Source organism: Coregonus lavaretus (genome assembly GCF_964263955.1).
Source record: "Coregonus lavaretus genome assembly, chromosome: 29".
In the NCBI taxonomy this organism is placed as follows: domain Eukaryota; kingdom Metazoa; phylum Chordata; class Actinopteri; order Salmoniformes; family Salmonidae; genus Coregonus; species Coregonus lavaretus.
Window position 1 is genome coordinate 34,158,028 of NC_140016.1, and position 17,162 is coordinate 34,175,189.

The following is a 17,162-nucleotide window of genomic DNA, read 5'->3' on the forward strand; positions in this document are numbered from 1 at the left end:
AAAGTGCAGCCTCTTGAGATGATCGATTAAAGTAGTCAGCTTTGTTTTTGCATCATTTGTTTTGAACAGTACTTTCTCAACCGCTGAAGATGGACTTCTGCTGACTGGAGTGGATTGATTGTCTCGCCATTAAAAGTAATTGTTTGTGTAAAATGCTTGTACAGTGTTATTTTCCATAGACAACATATAGGCTAAATAGTCAACATGCATCATACGTAATTAAATACCTACCTCACAAGGTGCATTTTATTTTCCTTTTTTGAATAACAGCATCCACCAGAGAAAAAATGCCAATGGAGGGACCTTCATGACTATGGGAGTTAGGACAACTATCAGATTTATACTCTTTCATACTAAAAAGGTCGTATCGTCGTCTCATTCTATAGGATTCTTCCATTCTGTCAAAATGAGGCACACTTTTTTTATTTTATTAATATTTGTTTAGCACTATACCTAATAAATACTTTTTTTAAACAAATAAACATTTTCTAATGAAAAAGGTCACAATTATGTACAAGACACACCGCTGTTAATCGTGTAATGTTTCTTTTAGCCATAAAAGTTGGAAGTGAAGGACATCCTGAAGCAGCTCTCTACAGTCCAACTCAATTCAACTACATACTAACAAGACAGGGAAGAAAAAGGGACATAAAAAAATCTGCAGCACAATCCTGCACTAGGTGCTATATCATAACAGAAAGAAATGGTTTTCAAGTTACATAATTCCTATGATACACTATGTAGGCAAACTGTAGGAGGTAGCTGACTAAACTCAACTCCATGGTGAAGGAAGTTTCTGATGAACTCCACAAACGGAGTTAAGCAGAGACCAGGCTTTATGGAATTCGCTTCGCCCAAGATCAATATAAATTATGAAATGCATACCTTGTACCTATGTTTGTCCTCTGTAGTTGCGTACCTTTCTTTGTTTTCTGAAATCCATACTTTTTAATCAAATGTTAATAAAATACAGCCACTGACCGTTTCCTTGTTGAGATTCATCTAAGAGCAACAGCAATGAGGAAACAGTCGGTGGTTGTTTTTTAAAATCACGTTTAATTAAAAAGTATGGATTTCAGAAAACAAAAGGGATGAACGACATCCATTAATTCCATCAATATCCTTTATCCTGATCCAATCTCTGTTCAAACAACAAACATCAACTGCTACCATTCAGCACCACTGTACATTTTATCTTCCTAAAAGGCATAAAAAATTAAGATCTAACAATAAATACATGTGTATGCCTAGATTTAGGGTCCTTCTGTTGAACTGCATGAGCACTCCAGACAGAATACTCACAAATATTTACCATTAAAAAGGGTAAGTAGAAATAAAATGAGCGCCAATACATAGTTCAATGACGAGGTTGATAAGAACAAAAGTCACACTACACTCTGGATGGGCTAGCTAGAGCACATAGGAATTTCCTACAAAACAACTACACTGAACAAAAATATAAACCTAACATGTAAAGTGCTGGTCCCATGTTTCATGAGCTGAAATAAAAAATCCCAGAAATTGTCCATAAGCACAAAAAGCTTATTCCTCTCAAATGTTGTGCACAAGTTTGTTTACATCCCTGTTAGTGAGCGTTTCTCCTTTGCCAAGATAATCCATCCACCTGACAGGTGTGGCATATCAAGAAGCTGATTAAATAGCATGATCATTACACAGGTGCACCTTGTGCTGGGGACAATAAAAGGCCACTTTAAAATGTGCAGTTGTGACACAGAGGGTGCTGACGAGTATTTCTGTCTGTAATAAAAACTCATTCTGATTGGCTGGGCCTGGCTCCCCAGTGGGAGGGCCTGGCTGCCAAGTGGGTGGGCCTATGCCCTCCCAGGCCCACCCATGGCTGCCCCCCCGCCCAGTCATGTGAAATACATAGATTAGGGCCTACTTTATTTATTTAAATTGACTGATTTCCTTATATGAACTGTAACTCAGTAAAATCTTTGAAATTGTTGTATGTTGCGTTTATATTTTTGTTCAGTATAGTTTAGCTAAAACAACTGTTGAACATTTGAAAAAGACAACATTTGACGTGGACCCAGGAAACAGAATTCAAAGAGGGGGACCCCACTGACAAGGCACAGATCACAGAGCGGTGAGCCCCCTGCTCAGTATGTCTCTGGTATGACAAACTCAAACTCAGATGAGCCTGGGGGAGGTTGGATAGGGTGGCTCCCTGGCCGGTGGGCGTGAGCACCTGGTCGGGGCTGTGCCTCAGGCTCCACAAAGATGTCATCCCAGTTCAACATCTTGCCCTGGGTGGACTGTAACTGTAGTGGGTTGGCCAGGTGCCCCCTTCCAGGGTTAATGTGCTGGACACTCCCATCCTCTTGGATAATAGGGACCCCTCGTGAATCTGAATCGTCTGTCTCGTAAGAGTAGGTCTTGAACTGCACCGTTTTGCAAGGGAGCAGGCGGTACAAGTTGTTGTCAGTGTCGTCCTTCTGTTTCCTCCCGGATGGGTCCTGGTTGTGGGCCTGTTTGCAGTGAGTTGACAGCAGCTGGTAGTTGATTAACATCTCGTTGCACAGCAGGCACTGGTACCTCCGCTCGCCTGTGTGGTGGATCTCGTGTTTGGTCCGGTACTCGGCCAGGGCAAACACCTTGTCGCAGTAGTGGCACGGGTACTTCTTCTCCCAGGAGTGGGTGTTGAAGTGGCGCCGAAGGCTCGTCATGCACACGTAGGGACGCTTGCAGACCACGCACACAAAGAAGGTCTTCCCGTCCATGATGAGCTCGTAGTGATCTTCCTGCTCCGTTTTGGTCTTCTTGCTCGGGGTGCCCTGTGGCAGTTGAGAGGTGTTGAAAGGTTGAAGAGGGGTGGCCATCAGAGACCTTTTTCCCCCTCTACTGTTTTTAGAATCTCCCTCCCCGGGGTCGTCCTTCATTGGGACAATGTCATATGTGTTTTCCCCAATGTTGGCGTACACCTTGCAGCCTGGAGAAAACGAGTCGATCTCTGAAGCTTTATCTAGTGTTATCGTCTTTTTTGCAGCTGCGGATATTTGGGGAATGTTGATGCCTGCCTCCTTGATGAATCCGCCGGGTGACTTAACGTCAGAGAGCTTGATTTTTAAGTCACTCTGTCGAGCTAGTGTAACCTGCTTCTTGTGGATTCCAATTATCTTGTGGTTTTCTGAGGGCAGGGAGGTGCTGAGTGTTTTGGGGGTGAAAGTCCCAATTCTAGCCGGCATAGTGGGTGTGCTGCAAGAGGAGGCTCCAGCGGGTGAAGACGGAATATTGGAGCTTGTGTCAGGGGACACCATGTGGCTGCTCAGAGGACTCTGGTCTTGCAGGGTCTGCGAGGAGCTGTTGAGGTGCGGGGCTGCTTCGACTGTTTTCTCTTGGTCCTTTGTCAAAGCGGGTCTGGCCTCTCCCGGTTGTTTTGTCACAGAGTCTTCCTCTGTACCGGGTCCATCCAAATCGATGATTTCGGAGGGCTTGCATTTCTTGATGGCGTCCGTTTTGGATACAAACATAATGTCGTCATTGTCCGAGTCCTGATCCTTGTCTGCACTTTTGTCAGTTTGACTGAACTCCTCTGCAGACAGTGAAAAGGACTCGGTGATAATGGGCATCATCATCCCCATAGACTCAGTACTGCTTTTCTCCACGGAGCTTACTTCATTGTTTTCTGTGTCTTTGGACAGGCCAGGTAGGCCCTTGACTTGTGAGAGTGGTACGCCTAGATTCGCAATGAACTTCACACCCAACACCTGCCCAGCATTGATAAGCTCATTGAGCATGTCGGAGCGAACGCGGACAATTTTGGAACTGTAAATGTAATTCAGGATTTCCTCAAAGATTTCCGCCTTGATGAAATTCAACTCGATCACCTGTCCAGCCACTGAGAAGAGTTGGTGGAAATAAGTACTTGACGCGGACAACATGTTTTTGTGTGCTCGGAATTTACGGTCCTGTATAACTATGGTGACATCACAGAACAATCCATTATTTCGCTGTCTATTCATCGACTTCAGCACCGTTCCTGAATACCGGGTGTCAGTTGCAGAGATCAGCTTTAGGCCCGACATCCCTGTGGAGTGAAGACAAAAGCAATGAATAACAAATGCATTCACTTGACAGTCTATTGTATCAATATAAAACATTTCCTCCACCCCAGTAGGTCTTACAGTTGCTTGACTGCACTACTAGCACTAAATTGAATATCACCTTTCACTTCTTGTTGGGTGACCTCGTCATGCATTCATAGTAGCCAGAGAGGAAGAGGCGAAGCAAGAGGTTTCACGCTCGCCAAAATCTGTCCAAAATAAGCACAATGCGTTTCTATGGGCTTAATTTGGTTGTCGCTCGCCTTCCCGCCTTTGCGACAACGACTCCCCATTGTTAGGGCGGAGACATTAGCATCTCGTCATCATTTAACGATCTCTGTAGTAGCTCATTGTTTTAAAGGGCGACTGCACTTCCTTATTTGGCCTCGTTTTAGATTTGGTTCATTAAAGGGTAACTCTCAACCCCAATTTCAGCCTTTGCCCAACCCCTTCAAATGTTCAAAAAAATGCATTCAGGTGAGAAGCTGTGGGTGAGGGGAATTGCATAAATATATGAGAAAACAAATTGGAGGGTAAACGTAGTTGTACCTGATCCCAATACTTTCTCACTAAAACATACTTACCAGAAGTCCACTGGCATGCTCTGATAATAAAACGCTGTGCATCGCAAGCCAATACATCACTGCAAGGCGACGAGTTCCTGACATCTATTGCCACTTGTGGTGTAAATTAAAAGCCCCCATGGGGCGCAAAAAAAATCTATTTGAAATGTGGACTTACATTTATTGCAGTATTGTTTTGGGAAGAAAAGTGCAATCATCACCTTGAAAATGAAGATTAGGGGCTCAATTCAATCCAACTCGCAGCTCTTTTTCAAATGGTCAAATTAACTCACAGATTGGTTTTAGGTACTGTATAAAAACCTACAACTACTACTACCAGGGCGACCCCTCTCACAGGTATGCTTTCACTCTTCTGACTTAGAAGTGTGTGGTCATGGGATAAATACTGTAAAGAATTGAGAAAAAAATGATATCTGCCCCATGTGGGATTAGAACTCACAACCAATGAACTATGAGCCAACTGTCTTAGCGGACTGCGCCCCCCAGTCACAGCGTTAGGGAAAATACTCACAGTTGACATGACCACCATTGTCATCTATTTCTTGTTACTTTGGATGTAGCTACGAATATAAACGTATAATCCTCATAGACTACATGTTTTTTTTCTTTGTAAAAGAACAGATGAAACGGTAAGAAAAAACGGAAATGTGCTTTACGGCCTTTTACATTTTGTGTAACGTCAGTAGTCTTGTCAAGGAAGCATCATCGAAAACATATTGGCCCACTCCACTTACCAAGACCATTGCCAAATAAGGCGCCCTTTCACCTGCTTTTATAGTAAGCCTTGAGGTGGTACCACCCAGTACATCTAGAAGGGAGTGTATTTAAAACCGAACCCCTCCGTTGAGATGACGTACCTACATCACAATTTCAATGGTAGAGTTGAACCGCTAGCCGCAAAAATAGCTAGATTTACTACTAAAAGACCTAAATATATCAGTTTTGCAACAAATTGTCAAAATTAAGACCAGAATGTATGTGTTTGACTAAAACTAAGCGTAAAACATCTGCCTTTCGATAAAAAATGTAATAAATGTAATAATGGCTAGCGGCCTTGACTGAATTCAAACGTGAGTTGGTTTCGGGGTGTGGTTTGATGTGGATGTCTCTTGTGTGTTCGCAGGTGGGAAGAGTTAGCCAAATGATTTAGCCAATTAGCTTCAGCCACCTCGTGTCTGACCGTGGTAAAATGTGTTTGACTTTGGATAGACTATCTCTGGGGATATATAGGGGCTGTCAAATTACAAAATGGAAATCTGACAATATTTTCATGTTGCACACCTTTTAGTTGTCTCATATGCTTTCAATATTTGTATATGAATCACTACAATTTATAGTTGGAGGTTTTTAATTCATTGAAATTTGGAGCTATTGACCTTTTAAAATATTGTCCCATATACATTGTGTAATTTACTGATGGTCCCTAACCAGCCCCATAGGTATATTGAATGTCAAACCAAATTGACCATGGGCATTACAGGTTGCATGAAGCTGCCAGTTGTGGGCAGGATTAAAATAAACCCAACCCACAGAAAACTGTTACGGTAACCTTCATTCCGTGACATACAATTTTTTTCCTATCATCTCGCAAATCTCAGTTTTGGACGAGGCTGACTTTATGACCAAAAAGTACCCTTTTTACACTTTGTAGTCAATTTTGACACTAGAATAAATGTTTCTGACTCATTTCGATGGCACATAGGACATTTTCAAAACGAGAAGTTGCTTTTTATGGGCAGTCGCTCTTTAAAGGCAGGTGGGAGTCAGCTACCTATTATGCTAGCTGTTCTACATGCTAGTGTGGTGAATAAAAAAGTTGGCAAACTAACTACATTGCTAGCTAGCTAACTAACTATAGCCTTAATTGAAAATAAAAGTCAAGGTCTATACAATAGTGATGTGCAGTTCGCGAACGATTCGTTCTTTTTGAATTACTCTTTTTACTGACTCGAGAATCATGATTCGTTTTACTGAGTGACTCATTCATTTTAGTCGTTCGTTTGACCTGCTAGTGTTGGCCGCAATGAATCCTACAGCAGAATGAATACACGCTCCTTCGGTTCAGCGACTACAGAGACGTGCTGCAACCACCAACTAACTGTCTGCCATTTTTTTACAGACGCACACAAACATACACAAGATCACCCCTGCCCAGACCCACCTGCTCACACCCCCGTCGCCAACGCCTGTATCACTCTCCACCGCATGGCCTCAAACTGCACCATTTTGTTTCTCTCCATCGCCCACGCACTTTCAACATTTAGATAAAGCATTTCACCTTCCATTGTGTTAACGATGGAGGATTAGTTGATTTCCAGTTAAGCATACCTTTTTTCCAAGATGATTGACGAAAAAAGTATCGTCCAATCCATCGGGTATCTCACTGCACCCTCATTTGCCATGTCTTGAAATGTGCAGACAGACGGATTAATAGTACATTTACATTGTAATACTTATGACCGCCAACTTTCTAATGCCGCTCATAACTTTTTGACATTCTAGCATTCCCAGACAGCATGGATTATTGAGTCATTGTTCTTTTTATACTTAAGACCTGACTGGCGCTGTGCTGTAGAATTTGTGAATTTTGTCACGTGTAATAAATACTACACATTAGCTTGTACTGGATTAAGCGTACATTTAGTTAGTTATATACAGGGGTTACCGGTACAGAGTCAATGTGCGGGGGCACAGGTTAGTCGAGGTAATTGAGGTAATATGTGCATGTGGGTAGAGTTAAAGTGACTATGCATAGATAATAAACAGAAGTAGCAGCAGCGTAAAGGAGGGGGTGGGGTGGGGGGGACAACGCAAATAGTCTGGGTAGCCATGATAAGCTGTTCAGGAGTCTTAAGGCTTGGGGGTAGAAGCTGTTAAGAAGCCTTTTGGACCTAGACTTTGCGCTCCGGTACCGCTTGCTGTGCGGTAGCAGATAGAACAGTCTATGACTAGGGTGGCTGGAATCTTTGACAATTTTGAGGGCCTTCTTCTGACACCGCCTGGTATAGAGGTCCTGGATGGCAGGAAGCTTAGCCCCAGTGATGTACTGGGCAGTACGCACTACCCTCTGTAGTGCCTTGCGGTCAGAGGCCGAGTAGTTGCCATACCAGGCGGTGATGCAACCAGTCAGGATGCTCTCGATGGTGCAGCTGTATAACTTTTTGAGGATCTGAGGACCCATGCCAAATCTTTTCAGTCTCCTGAGGGGGAATAGGCTTTGTCGTGCCCGCTTCACAACTGTCTTGGTATGTTTGGATCATGAAAGTTCGTTGGTGATGTGGACACCAAGGAACTTGAAGCTCTCAACCTGTTCAACTACAGCCCCGTGAATGAGAATGGGGGTGTGCTCAGTCCTCTTTTTTCCCCCTGTAGTCCACAATCATCTCCTTTGTCTTGATCACATTGAGGGAGAGGTTGTTATCCTGGCACCACACGGCCAGGTCTCTGACCTCCTCCCTATAGGCTGTCTCATCGTTGATCAGGCCTACCACTGTTGTGTCGTCAGCAAACTTAATGATGGTGTTGGAATCGTGCCTGGCCATGCAGTCATGGGTGAACAGGGAGTACAGGAGGGGACTGAGCACGCACCCGTGAGGGGCCCCAGTGTTGAGGATCAGTGTGGCAGATGTGTTGTTACTTACCCTTACCACCTGGGGCGGCCCGTCAGGAAGTCCAGGATCCAGTTGCAGAGAGAGGTGTTTAGTCCCAGGGTCCTTAGCTTAGTGATGAGCTTTGAGGGCACTATGGTGTTGAACGCTGAGCTGTAGTCCATGAATAGCATTCTCACGTAGGTGTTCCTCTTGTCCAGGTGGGCAAGGGCAGTGTGGAGTGCAATAGAGATTGCATCATCTGGGTTTCTGGGATAATGGTGTTGATGTGAGCCATGACCAGCCTTTCAAAGCACTTCATGGCTACAGACGTGAGTGCTACGGGTCGGTAGTCATTTAGGCAGGTTACCTTAGTGTTCTTGGGCACAGGGACTATGGTGGTCTGCTTGAAACATGTTGGTATTACAGACTCAGTCAGGGACATGTTGAAAATGTCAGTGAAGACACTTGCCAGTTGGTCAGCACATGCTCGGAGTACGCGTCCTGGTAATCCGTGTGGCCCTTCGGCCTTGTGAATGTTGACCTGCTTAAAAGTCTTACTCACATCGGCTATGGAGAGCGTGATCACATAGTCATCTGGAACAGCTGATGCTCTCATGCATGCTTCAGTGTTGCTTGCCTCGAAGCAAGCATAGAAGTGATTTAGCTCGTCTAGTAGGCTCGTGTCACTGGGCAGCTCGCGGCTGTGCTTCCCTTTGTAGTCTGTAATAGTTTGCAAGCCCTGCCACATCCGACGAGCGTAGGAGCCGGTGTAGTACGATTCAATCTTAGTCCTGTATTGACTCTTTGCCTGTTTGATGGTTCGTCGGAGGGCATAGCGGGATTTCTTATAAGCTTCCGGGTTAGAGTCCTGCTCCTTGAAAGCTGAAGCTCTACCCTTTAGCTCAGTGCGGATGTTGCCTGTAATCCATGGCTTCTGGTTGGGGTATGTACGTACGGTCACTGTTGGGGGGACGTCATCGATGCACTTATTGATGAAGCCAGTGACTGATGTGGTGTACTCCTCAATGCCATCGGAAGAATCACAGAACATATTCCAGTCTGTGCTAGCAAAACAGTATTGTAGTTTAGCATCTGCGTCATCTGACCACTTTCTTATTAGCCGAGTCACTGGTGCTTCCCGCTTTAGTTTTTGCTTATAAGCAGGAATCAGGAGGATAGAATTATGGTCAGATTTGTCAAATGGAGGGCGAGGGAGAGCTTTGTACGCGTCTCTGTGTGTGGAGTAAAGGTGGTCTAGAGTGCTTTTTCCTCTGGTTGCACATTTAACATGCTGGTAGAAATGAGGTAGAACAGATTTAAGTTTCGCTGCATTAAAGTCCCCGGACACTAGGAGCGCTGCCTCTGGATGAGTGTTTTCCTGTTTGCTTATGGCTTATACAGCTCATTGAGTGCAGTCTTAGTGCCAGCATCGGTTTGTGGTGGTAAATAGACAGCTACAAAAAATATAGCTGAAAACTCTCTTGGTAAATAGTGTGGTCTACAGCTTATCATGAGATACTCTACCTCAGGCGAGCAAAACCTTAATACTTCCTTAGTATTAGATTTTGTGCACCAGCTGTTGTTTACAAATATACACAGACCGCCACCCCTTGTCTTACCGGAGTCAGCCGTTCTATCCTGCCGATGTAGCGTATATCCCGCCAGCTGTATGTTATCCATGTCGTCGTTCAGCCACGACTCCGATATTACAGTTTTTAATGTCCTGTTGGTAGGATATCCGTGATCCTAGGTCATCTATTTTGTTTTCAAATGATTGTACGTTGGCTAATAGGACTGATGGTAGAGGCAGGCAAGGCACCCCTACCTATGTCCACGATATCTCTGTCTCTTTCTCATGCGAATGACGGCGATTTGGGCCTTGTCGGGTGTCTGTATAAGCTGGTCTTAAACTCTTCGTCGTCAGGTGAGGTTGTGTCTCTCTCTGGCGGGAGGTAAGCTTGGCTTATATGGCTTATATACATAGTTTGGGCTTTGTCGAGTAAAGCTTAAACTATGTATTTAGATTGTAGTTAGGTATTGTAGGTAGTTATCGTGGGTTGTTGTATGTAATTATTGTAGGTTAGTATTGTATTCGGCTGAGCCAGGTGGAGCACGAAGCTAGCTAACCCACTACCTGGACTAGCTAGCGGGTAGCTACTGGTAACTATTAGCAACTGTGGATAGTTGTTTCACGCCTGAGAGTACCTGTAATTACGCCAGATAGCTGCCTACAATAATTACATACAATAATGCCTCAAGCTGTCGGGACTAACCCACAACGTTAGACACGGACACGAATGATCTGCTTGGTGTGTTGACACACTGGTGGTTTGTTGTGGCCGAGTATTGGTGCTAAACCGTGTTGTTGGAGTCCGGCATGCTAGTTGACTGTGGCGTCATAAGACTAGGTGCCCTGGACGATTTTTACGGAAGAATACTGTACCAAGTTAGCTGAATAAACTAAGTTAGTCTATTCCTAGGAAACATTGAACCGCTGTAGTTTACAACAATTATAGTTTCTGAGGTGGAAGTTGGGAGAGTTATATTTGGGTGTTTCAGTGAAACGTAAGTGAGGGAGGCCCCGCTCTCTCCTTTCCCAGATGTTTAGTTAATTTCATTCCGATCTCCTTTGCATTATTGTAGCCATTTTCTGTAGCCTGTCAACTATGCCTCTGTCTATCCCTGTTCTCTCCTCTCCGCACAGGCTATACAAACGCCTCACACCGCATGGCTGCTGCCTCTCTAACCTGGTGGTCCCTGCACGCACCACCCACGTGGAGTTCCAGGTCTCCGGCAGCCTCTGGAACTGCCGTTCTGCTGCCAACAAGGCAGAGTTCATCTCAGCCTATGCTACCCTCCAGTCCCTCGACTTCTTGGCGCTGACGGAAACATGGATTACCACTGAAAACACTGCTACTTCTACTGCTCTCTCCTCGTCTGACCATGTGTTCTCGCATACCTCGAGAGCATCTGGTCAGCGGGGTGGTGGCACAGGAATCCTCATCTCTCCCAAGTGGACATTCTCTCTTTTTCCCCTGACCCATCTGTCTATCTCCTCATTTGAATTCCATGCTGTCACAGTCACTAGCCCATTCAAGCTTAACATCCTTGTCATTTATCGCCCTCCAGGTTCCCTTGGAGAGTTCATCAATGAGCTTGACGCCTTGATAAGTTCCTTTCCTGAGGATGGCTCACCCCTCACAGTTCTGGGTGACTTCAACCTCCCTACGTCTACCTTTGACTCATTTCTCTCTGCCTCCTTCTTTCCACTCCTCTCCTCTTTTGACCTCACCCTCTCACCGTCCCCCCCTACTCACAAGGCAGGCAATACGCTTGACCTCATCTTTACTAGATGCTGTTCTTCTACTAATCTCACTGCAACTCCCCTCCATGTCTCCGACCACTACTTTGTATCATTTTCTCTCTCGCTCTCCTCCAACACTACTCACTCTGCCCCTACTCAGATGGTAATGTGCCTTCGCAACCTTCGCTCTCTCTCTCCCGCTACGCTCTCCTCTTCCATCCTATCATCTCTTCCCTCTGCTCAATCCTTCTCCCTCCAATCTCCTGATTCGGCCTCCTCAAACCTCCTCTCCACCCTTTCTGCATCCTTTGACTCTCTATGTCCCCTATCCTCCCGGCCGGCTCGGTCCTCCATTCCTGCTCCGTGGCTTGATGACTCATTGCGAGCTCACAGAACAGGGCTCCGGGCAGCCGAGCGGAAATGGAGGAAAACTAGACTCCCTGCGGACCTGGCATCTTTTCACTCCCTCCTCTCTACATTTTCTTCATCTGTTTCTGCTGCTAAAGCCACTTTCTACCACTCTAAATTCCAAGCATCTGCCTCTAACCCTAGGAAGCTCTTTGCCACCTTCTCCTCCCTGCTGAATCCTCCTCCCCCTCCTCCCTCTCTGTGGATGACTTCGTCAACCATTTTGAAAAGAAGGTTGACGACATCCGATCCTCGTTTGTTAAGTCAAATGACACTGCTGGTCCTGCTCACACTGCCCTACCCTATGCTTTGACTTCTTTCTTCCCTCTCTCTCCAGATAAAATCTTGCGACTTGTGACGGCCGGCCGCCCAACAACCTGCCCGCTTGACCCTATCCCCTCCTCTCTTCTCCAGACCATCTCCGGTGACCTTCTCCCTTACCTCACCTCGCTCATCAACTCATCCTTGATCGCTGGCTATATCCCTTCCGTCTTCAAGAGAGCGAGAGTTGCACACCTTCTCAAAAAACCAACACTTGATCCCTCTGATGTCAACAACTACAGACCAGTATCCCTTCTTTCTTTTCTCTCCAAAACTCTTGAGCGTGCCGTCTTTAGCCAACTCTCTTACTATCTCTCTCAGAATGACCTTCTTGATCCAAACCAGTCAGGTTTCAAGACTGGTCATTCAACTGAGCCTGCTCTTCTCTGTGTCACGGAGGCTCTCCGCACTGCTAAAGCTAACTCTCTCTCCTCTGCTCTTGTCCTTCTAGACCTGTCTGCTGCCTTTGATACTGTGAACCATCAGATCCTCCTCTCCACCCTTTCCGAGCTGGGCATCTCCGGCGCGGCTCACTCTTGGATTGCGTCCTACCTGACCGGTCGCTCCTACCAAGTGGCGTGGCGAGAATCTGTCTCAGCACCACGTGCTCTCACCACTGGTGTCCCCCAGGGCTCAGTTCTAGGCCCTCTCCTATTCTCGCTATACACCAAGTCACTTGGCTCTGTCATATCCTCACATGGCCTCTCCTATCATTGCTACGCAGACAACACACTAATCTTCTCCTTTCCCCCTTCTGATAACCAGGTGGTGAATCGCATCTCTGCATGTCTGGCAGACATATCAGTGTGTCATTTAGCAGACGCTCTTATCCAGAGCGACTTACAGTTAGTGAGTGCATACATAATTTTTTCATACTGGCCCCCCCGTGGGAATCGAACCCACAACCCTGGCGTTGCAAACGCCATGCTCTACCAACTGAGCTACATCCCTGCCTGCCATTCCCTCCCCTACCCTGGACAACGCTGGGCAAATTGTGCGCCGCCCCATGGGTTTCCCGGTCGCCTACGACAGAGCCTGGATTCGAACCAGGATCTCTAGTGGCACAGCTAGCGCTGTGATCACCACCTCAAGCTGAACCTCGGCAAGACGGAGCTGCTCTTCCTCCCGGGGAAGGACTGCCCGTTCCATGATCTCGCCATCACGGTTGACAACTCCGTTGTGTCCTCCTCCCAGAGTGCAAAGAGCCTTGGCGTGACCCTGGACAACACCCTGTCGTTCTCCGCTAACATCAAGGCGGTGACCCGATCCTGTAGGTTCATGCTCCACAACATTCGGAGAGTACGACCCTGCCTTACACAGGAAGAGGCACAGGTCCTAGTCCAGGCACTTGTCATCTCCCGTCTGGATTACTGCAACTCGCTGTTGGCTGGGCTCCCTGCCTGTGCCATTAAACCCCTACAACTCATCCAGAATGCCGCAGCCCGTCTGGTGTTCAACCTTCCCAAGTTCTCTTACGTCACCCCGCTCCTCCGCACACTCCACTGGCTTCCAGTTGAAGCTCGCATCTGCTACAAGACCATGGTGCTTGCCTACGGAGCTGTGAGGGGAACGGCACCTCCGTACCTTCAGGCTCTGATCAGTCCCTACACCCAAACGAGGGGATTGCGTTCATCCACCTCTGGCCTGCTGGCCCCCTACCTCTGCGGAAGCACAGTTCCCGCTCAGCCCAGTCAAAACTGTTCGGTGCTCTGGCACCCCAATGGTGGAACAAGCTCCCTCACGACGCCAGGACAGCGGAGTCACTCACCACCTTCCGGAGACACTTGAAACCCCACCTCTTTAAGGAATACCTGGGATAGGATAAAGTAATCCTTCTACCCCCCCTTACCCCACCCCAAAAAATAAATATAAATATTGTAAAGTGGTTATCCCACTGGCTATAAGGTGAATGCACCAATTTGTAAGTCGCTCTGGATAAGAGCGTCTGCTAAATGACGTAAATGTAATGTAAATGTAGAATATCCTTCGCGTCCGACTCGTTGAACAAAAATCTTCGTCCAATACGAGGTGAGTAATCGCTGTCCTGATATCCAGAAGCTCTTTTTGGTCATAAGAGACGGTGGCAGAAACATTATGTACAGAATAAATTACAAATAACGAGAAAAAACACACATAATAGCACAATTGGTTAGGGGGCCGTAAAACGGAAGCCATCTCCTCCGGTGCCATTATTCCAACATTCCCTCCATCAAGTGCCAATATAAGTTATTTTCAAGTCTTGACTCCAGTAGTTTTGTATATATATTTTTTTCTAAGAAATTGTTAGTTGTATAGTCTCTCCGCAAAAAACGAATATCCTTTTCTGACTCAAATAGGGTTCCCTCAAGATTGCTCAGATGTCCAAAAGATTTTCAAATCAACATTTCACGATACGAAACTTTTAAGTTGCATGTATTTGAAAATATCTACATTGGTCAGTCCAAAATGTCTGTCATATGCACGCAGGAAAATAGATCATGGGGATAGAGTAGAAAAATACATATTTAGAACTGATAATTGATTGCATTGTGCAAGAATTAATGCAATTAATTGATTATTGAATGTTATGGACACAGCTTTGTAGAACCAAAACAGACAACCTAGATTGGAGCCAGTGTCTTAAAGCTGCAATATGTAACTTTTTGGGCGACCAGACCAATTAAAATAGGAATATGTGTTATCTCCCGAGTGGCGCAGTGGTCTAAGGCACTGCATCGCAGTGCTAGCTGTGCCACTAGAGATCCTGGTTCGAATCCAGCTCTGTCGTAGCCGGCCGCGACCGGGAGACCCATGGGGCGGCGCACAATTGGTCCAGGGTAGGGGAGGGAATGGCCGGCAGGGGATGTAGCTCAGTTGGTAGAGCATGGCGTTTGCAACGCCAGGGTTGTGGGTTCGATAAAATAATGTATGCGCTAACTGTAAGTCGCTCTGGATAAGAGCGTCTGCTAAATGACTAAAATGTAAATGTGTTATAGATATGTAATTCTCTTTTAAAGCAAGTATAAGAAGCGGTAGATCTGTTCTATGTGAGCTATTTCTATGCTTCTCATTCTTACCTTTCGTTTTTGCATCTTTTACTTTCGGTTTTGTACACCAGCTTCATACAGCAGAAAATACAATCTTTTTGGTTATGGAAAATATATTTCACAGAGGTTTAGATGGTACAATTATTCTCTACACAATGACTGCTTGTTTTGTCACAAACTGAAATTAGGCGATATATTATAATTTTAGCAACCAGGAAATGGTGGAGCGATTTCTCCATATTGCATCTTTAAGTAGTTGAACATGTTATTAACTCCAACCACATGAAAGTGACAAACTAACACGTTTTCATTGTAGAATGTACTCTTTCGAGTTTTCAGTTCATCGTTCGCCGGTGCTCTGTGCATTACTGACTCAAATTAGCGAAATTAATCGAAAGATTCTGGGGGGTTTTAACTTAACGAATCAAAAAGATCAGAGTCAGTATCGAGCCGAACTTCCCATCACTACTGCACAATCAATGTTGTAGGAATGAGCGAAAACGAATCTGCATTGTTTTGTAGCTTACTGGCTAGTTTACGTTAGCCTAACACCATTCACTAACACAAGGCCGGTCTACACAATTGAGTCTTGCATGCCAATCACATAAATTATATACAATCTATTCGTTCACATGCATATTAGGGAAATGCGGCTTGATATTGATTGATTATTGTGGATAATTTATATGAAAAGGATCTACAGTAGCTTTAGCTTTACGTTAGTTGGCTAGCTATTAGCATGGGAGGAATGTTCCCTTCCTGGTTCGCGGCAGGTTGCAGCCTTTTTGGTAAGCGCTGATCCATCATGACGAAATTATTGGATGAGGCCAATATACGAGGTTGACTTCTACAAGTAACACTTGTTATTTACCTGCAACCGCAAGCCTTACGATTGATTGATGTTCTTTCCAAACGAAGTATTTTCTTCTTCTATGGTATTATGGCGATCCCCAAACAATCGTTAGAGGTGCATGCCGCCACCTACAGTACGGGTGGTAAACTATAGAATAATAAAATCATCCCACTCCTTCAGTAACATTCCAATTAAAGTCATATCCCTACGCAGGCTCAGGGGCCTGTGAGGGCAGAACATCCTTTGACATGATTTATTGCAATGCCTCAGCTGTAAACTCAAAATAAGCCCACTTCTTGTTACCCTCACTGATGCCACTTCAACCATTTATCGAAACTTCAAAAGGATCTCCCAGGTTACGTTGGTCCAAAACCCTCACTCTGAAAGAAAAGAGAGTCTAGGGGTTTCCTAATTTCCACCACAACTTTATTTCCTTTCTCCGTGCTCTCATCTTCACCCAACTCACCAGCAGTTTCAAACAATACATCAGTTTCCGCCATCTTCCTTCCACTCTTCTCAGAGGTCATGTCTAGAGGTATGGAAGAGTATTAGGGCCAAGTGAAGATAAAAAAAAATATATAAAAAAACAGCGATGAGTGGTGTTACTTGGATTCTTATTTTTTGCACAACATTACTTTAGAAAAGTGGCAATATTTTGAGAATAAAGTCAAAATTACATTTTGAGAATAAAGTGGCAATATTTTGAGAATAAACTTGAAATTTAATTTAGAGAATAAAGTCAACATTTTGAGAATAAAGTTATATTTCAAGATTAACGTATGGGATTTGGTTAAATGCATGTCTCCCTGGTGCTGCGCATGCCACTGTTGAAATGCCAGAGCCAATTTATGTTTTATCAAAAAAATGTGGTCGGAGGCACCATATGGATGGTGTGATGCAATTGCAGAGCCTCCAGAGGCATGCAGAGGCCAAATTGAGCTCCATAGGGCATCACTGTGAGCAGCCAAAATGTTGTAACAATGCAGAGGGCTCCATATAGCTCAGCATT

General features: G+C 45.2%; 1 protein-coding gene across 2 annotated transcripts; it reads right to left on the minus strand.

The window, feature by feature from the left end:
• Positions 1–529: 529 nt before the first annotated feature.
• Positions 530–16,228, minus strand: zbtb33 (zinc finger and BTB domain containing 33). Of its 2 annotated transcripts, none has more exons than XM_084146831.1 (2): positions 16,172–16,228; positions 530–4,051 (listed from the first exon to the last, which is right to left on the minus strand). In XM_084146831.1, the coding sequence occupies exon 2, from the start codon at positions 4,047–4,049 to the stop codon at positions 2,124–2,126; it is 1,926 nt and encodes a 641-aa protein (XP_084002957.1). In that variant the 5' UTR covers positions 4,050–4,051; positions 16,172–16,228; the 3' UTR covers positions 530–2,123. The 2 variants fall into 2 exon arrangements, with proteins under 2 accessions (XP_084002957.1, XP_084002958.1); XM_084146832.1 differs by lacking the exon at positions 16,172–16,228 and adding an exon at positions 4,189–4,215.
• Between the last annotated feature and the right edge of the window lie 934 nt (positions 16,229–17,162).

Excerpts from the sequence above, each read along its gene's own strand:
- zbtb33 (XM_084146831.1), bottom strand. The coding sequence starts at position 4,049 with ATGTCGGGCCTAAAGCTGATCTCTGCAACTGACACCCGGTATTCAGGA.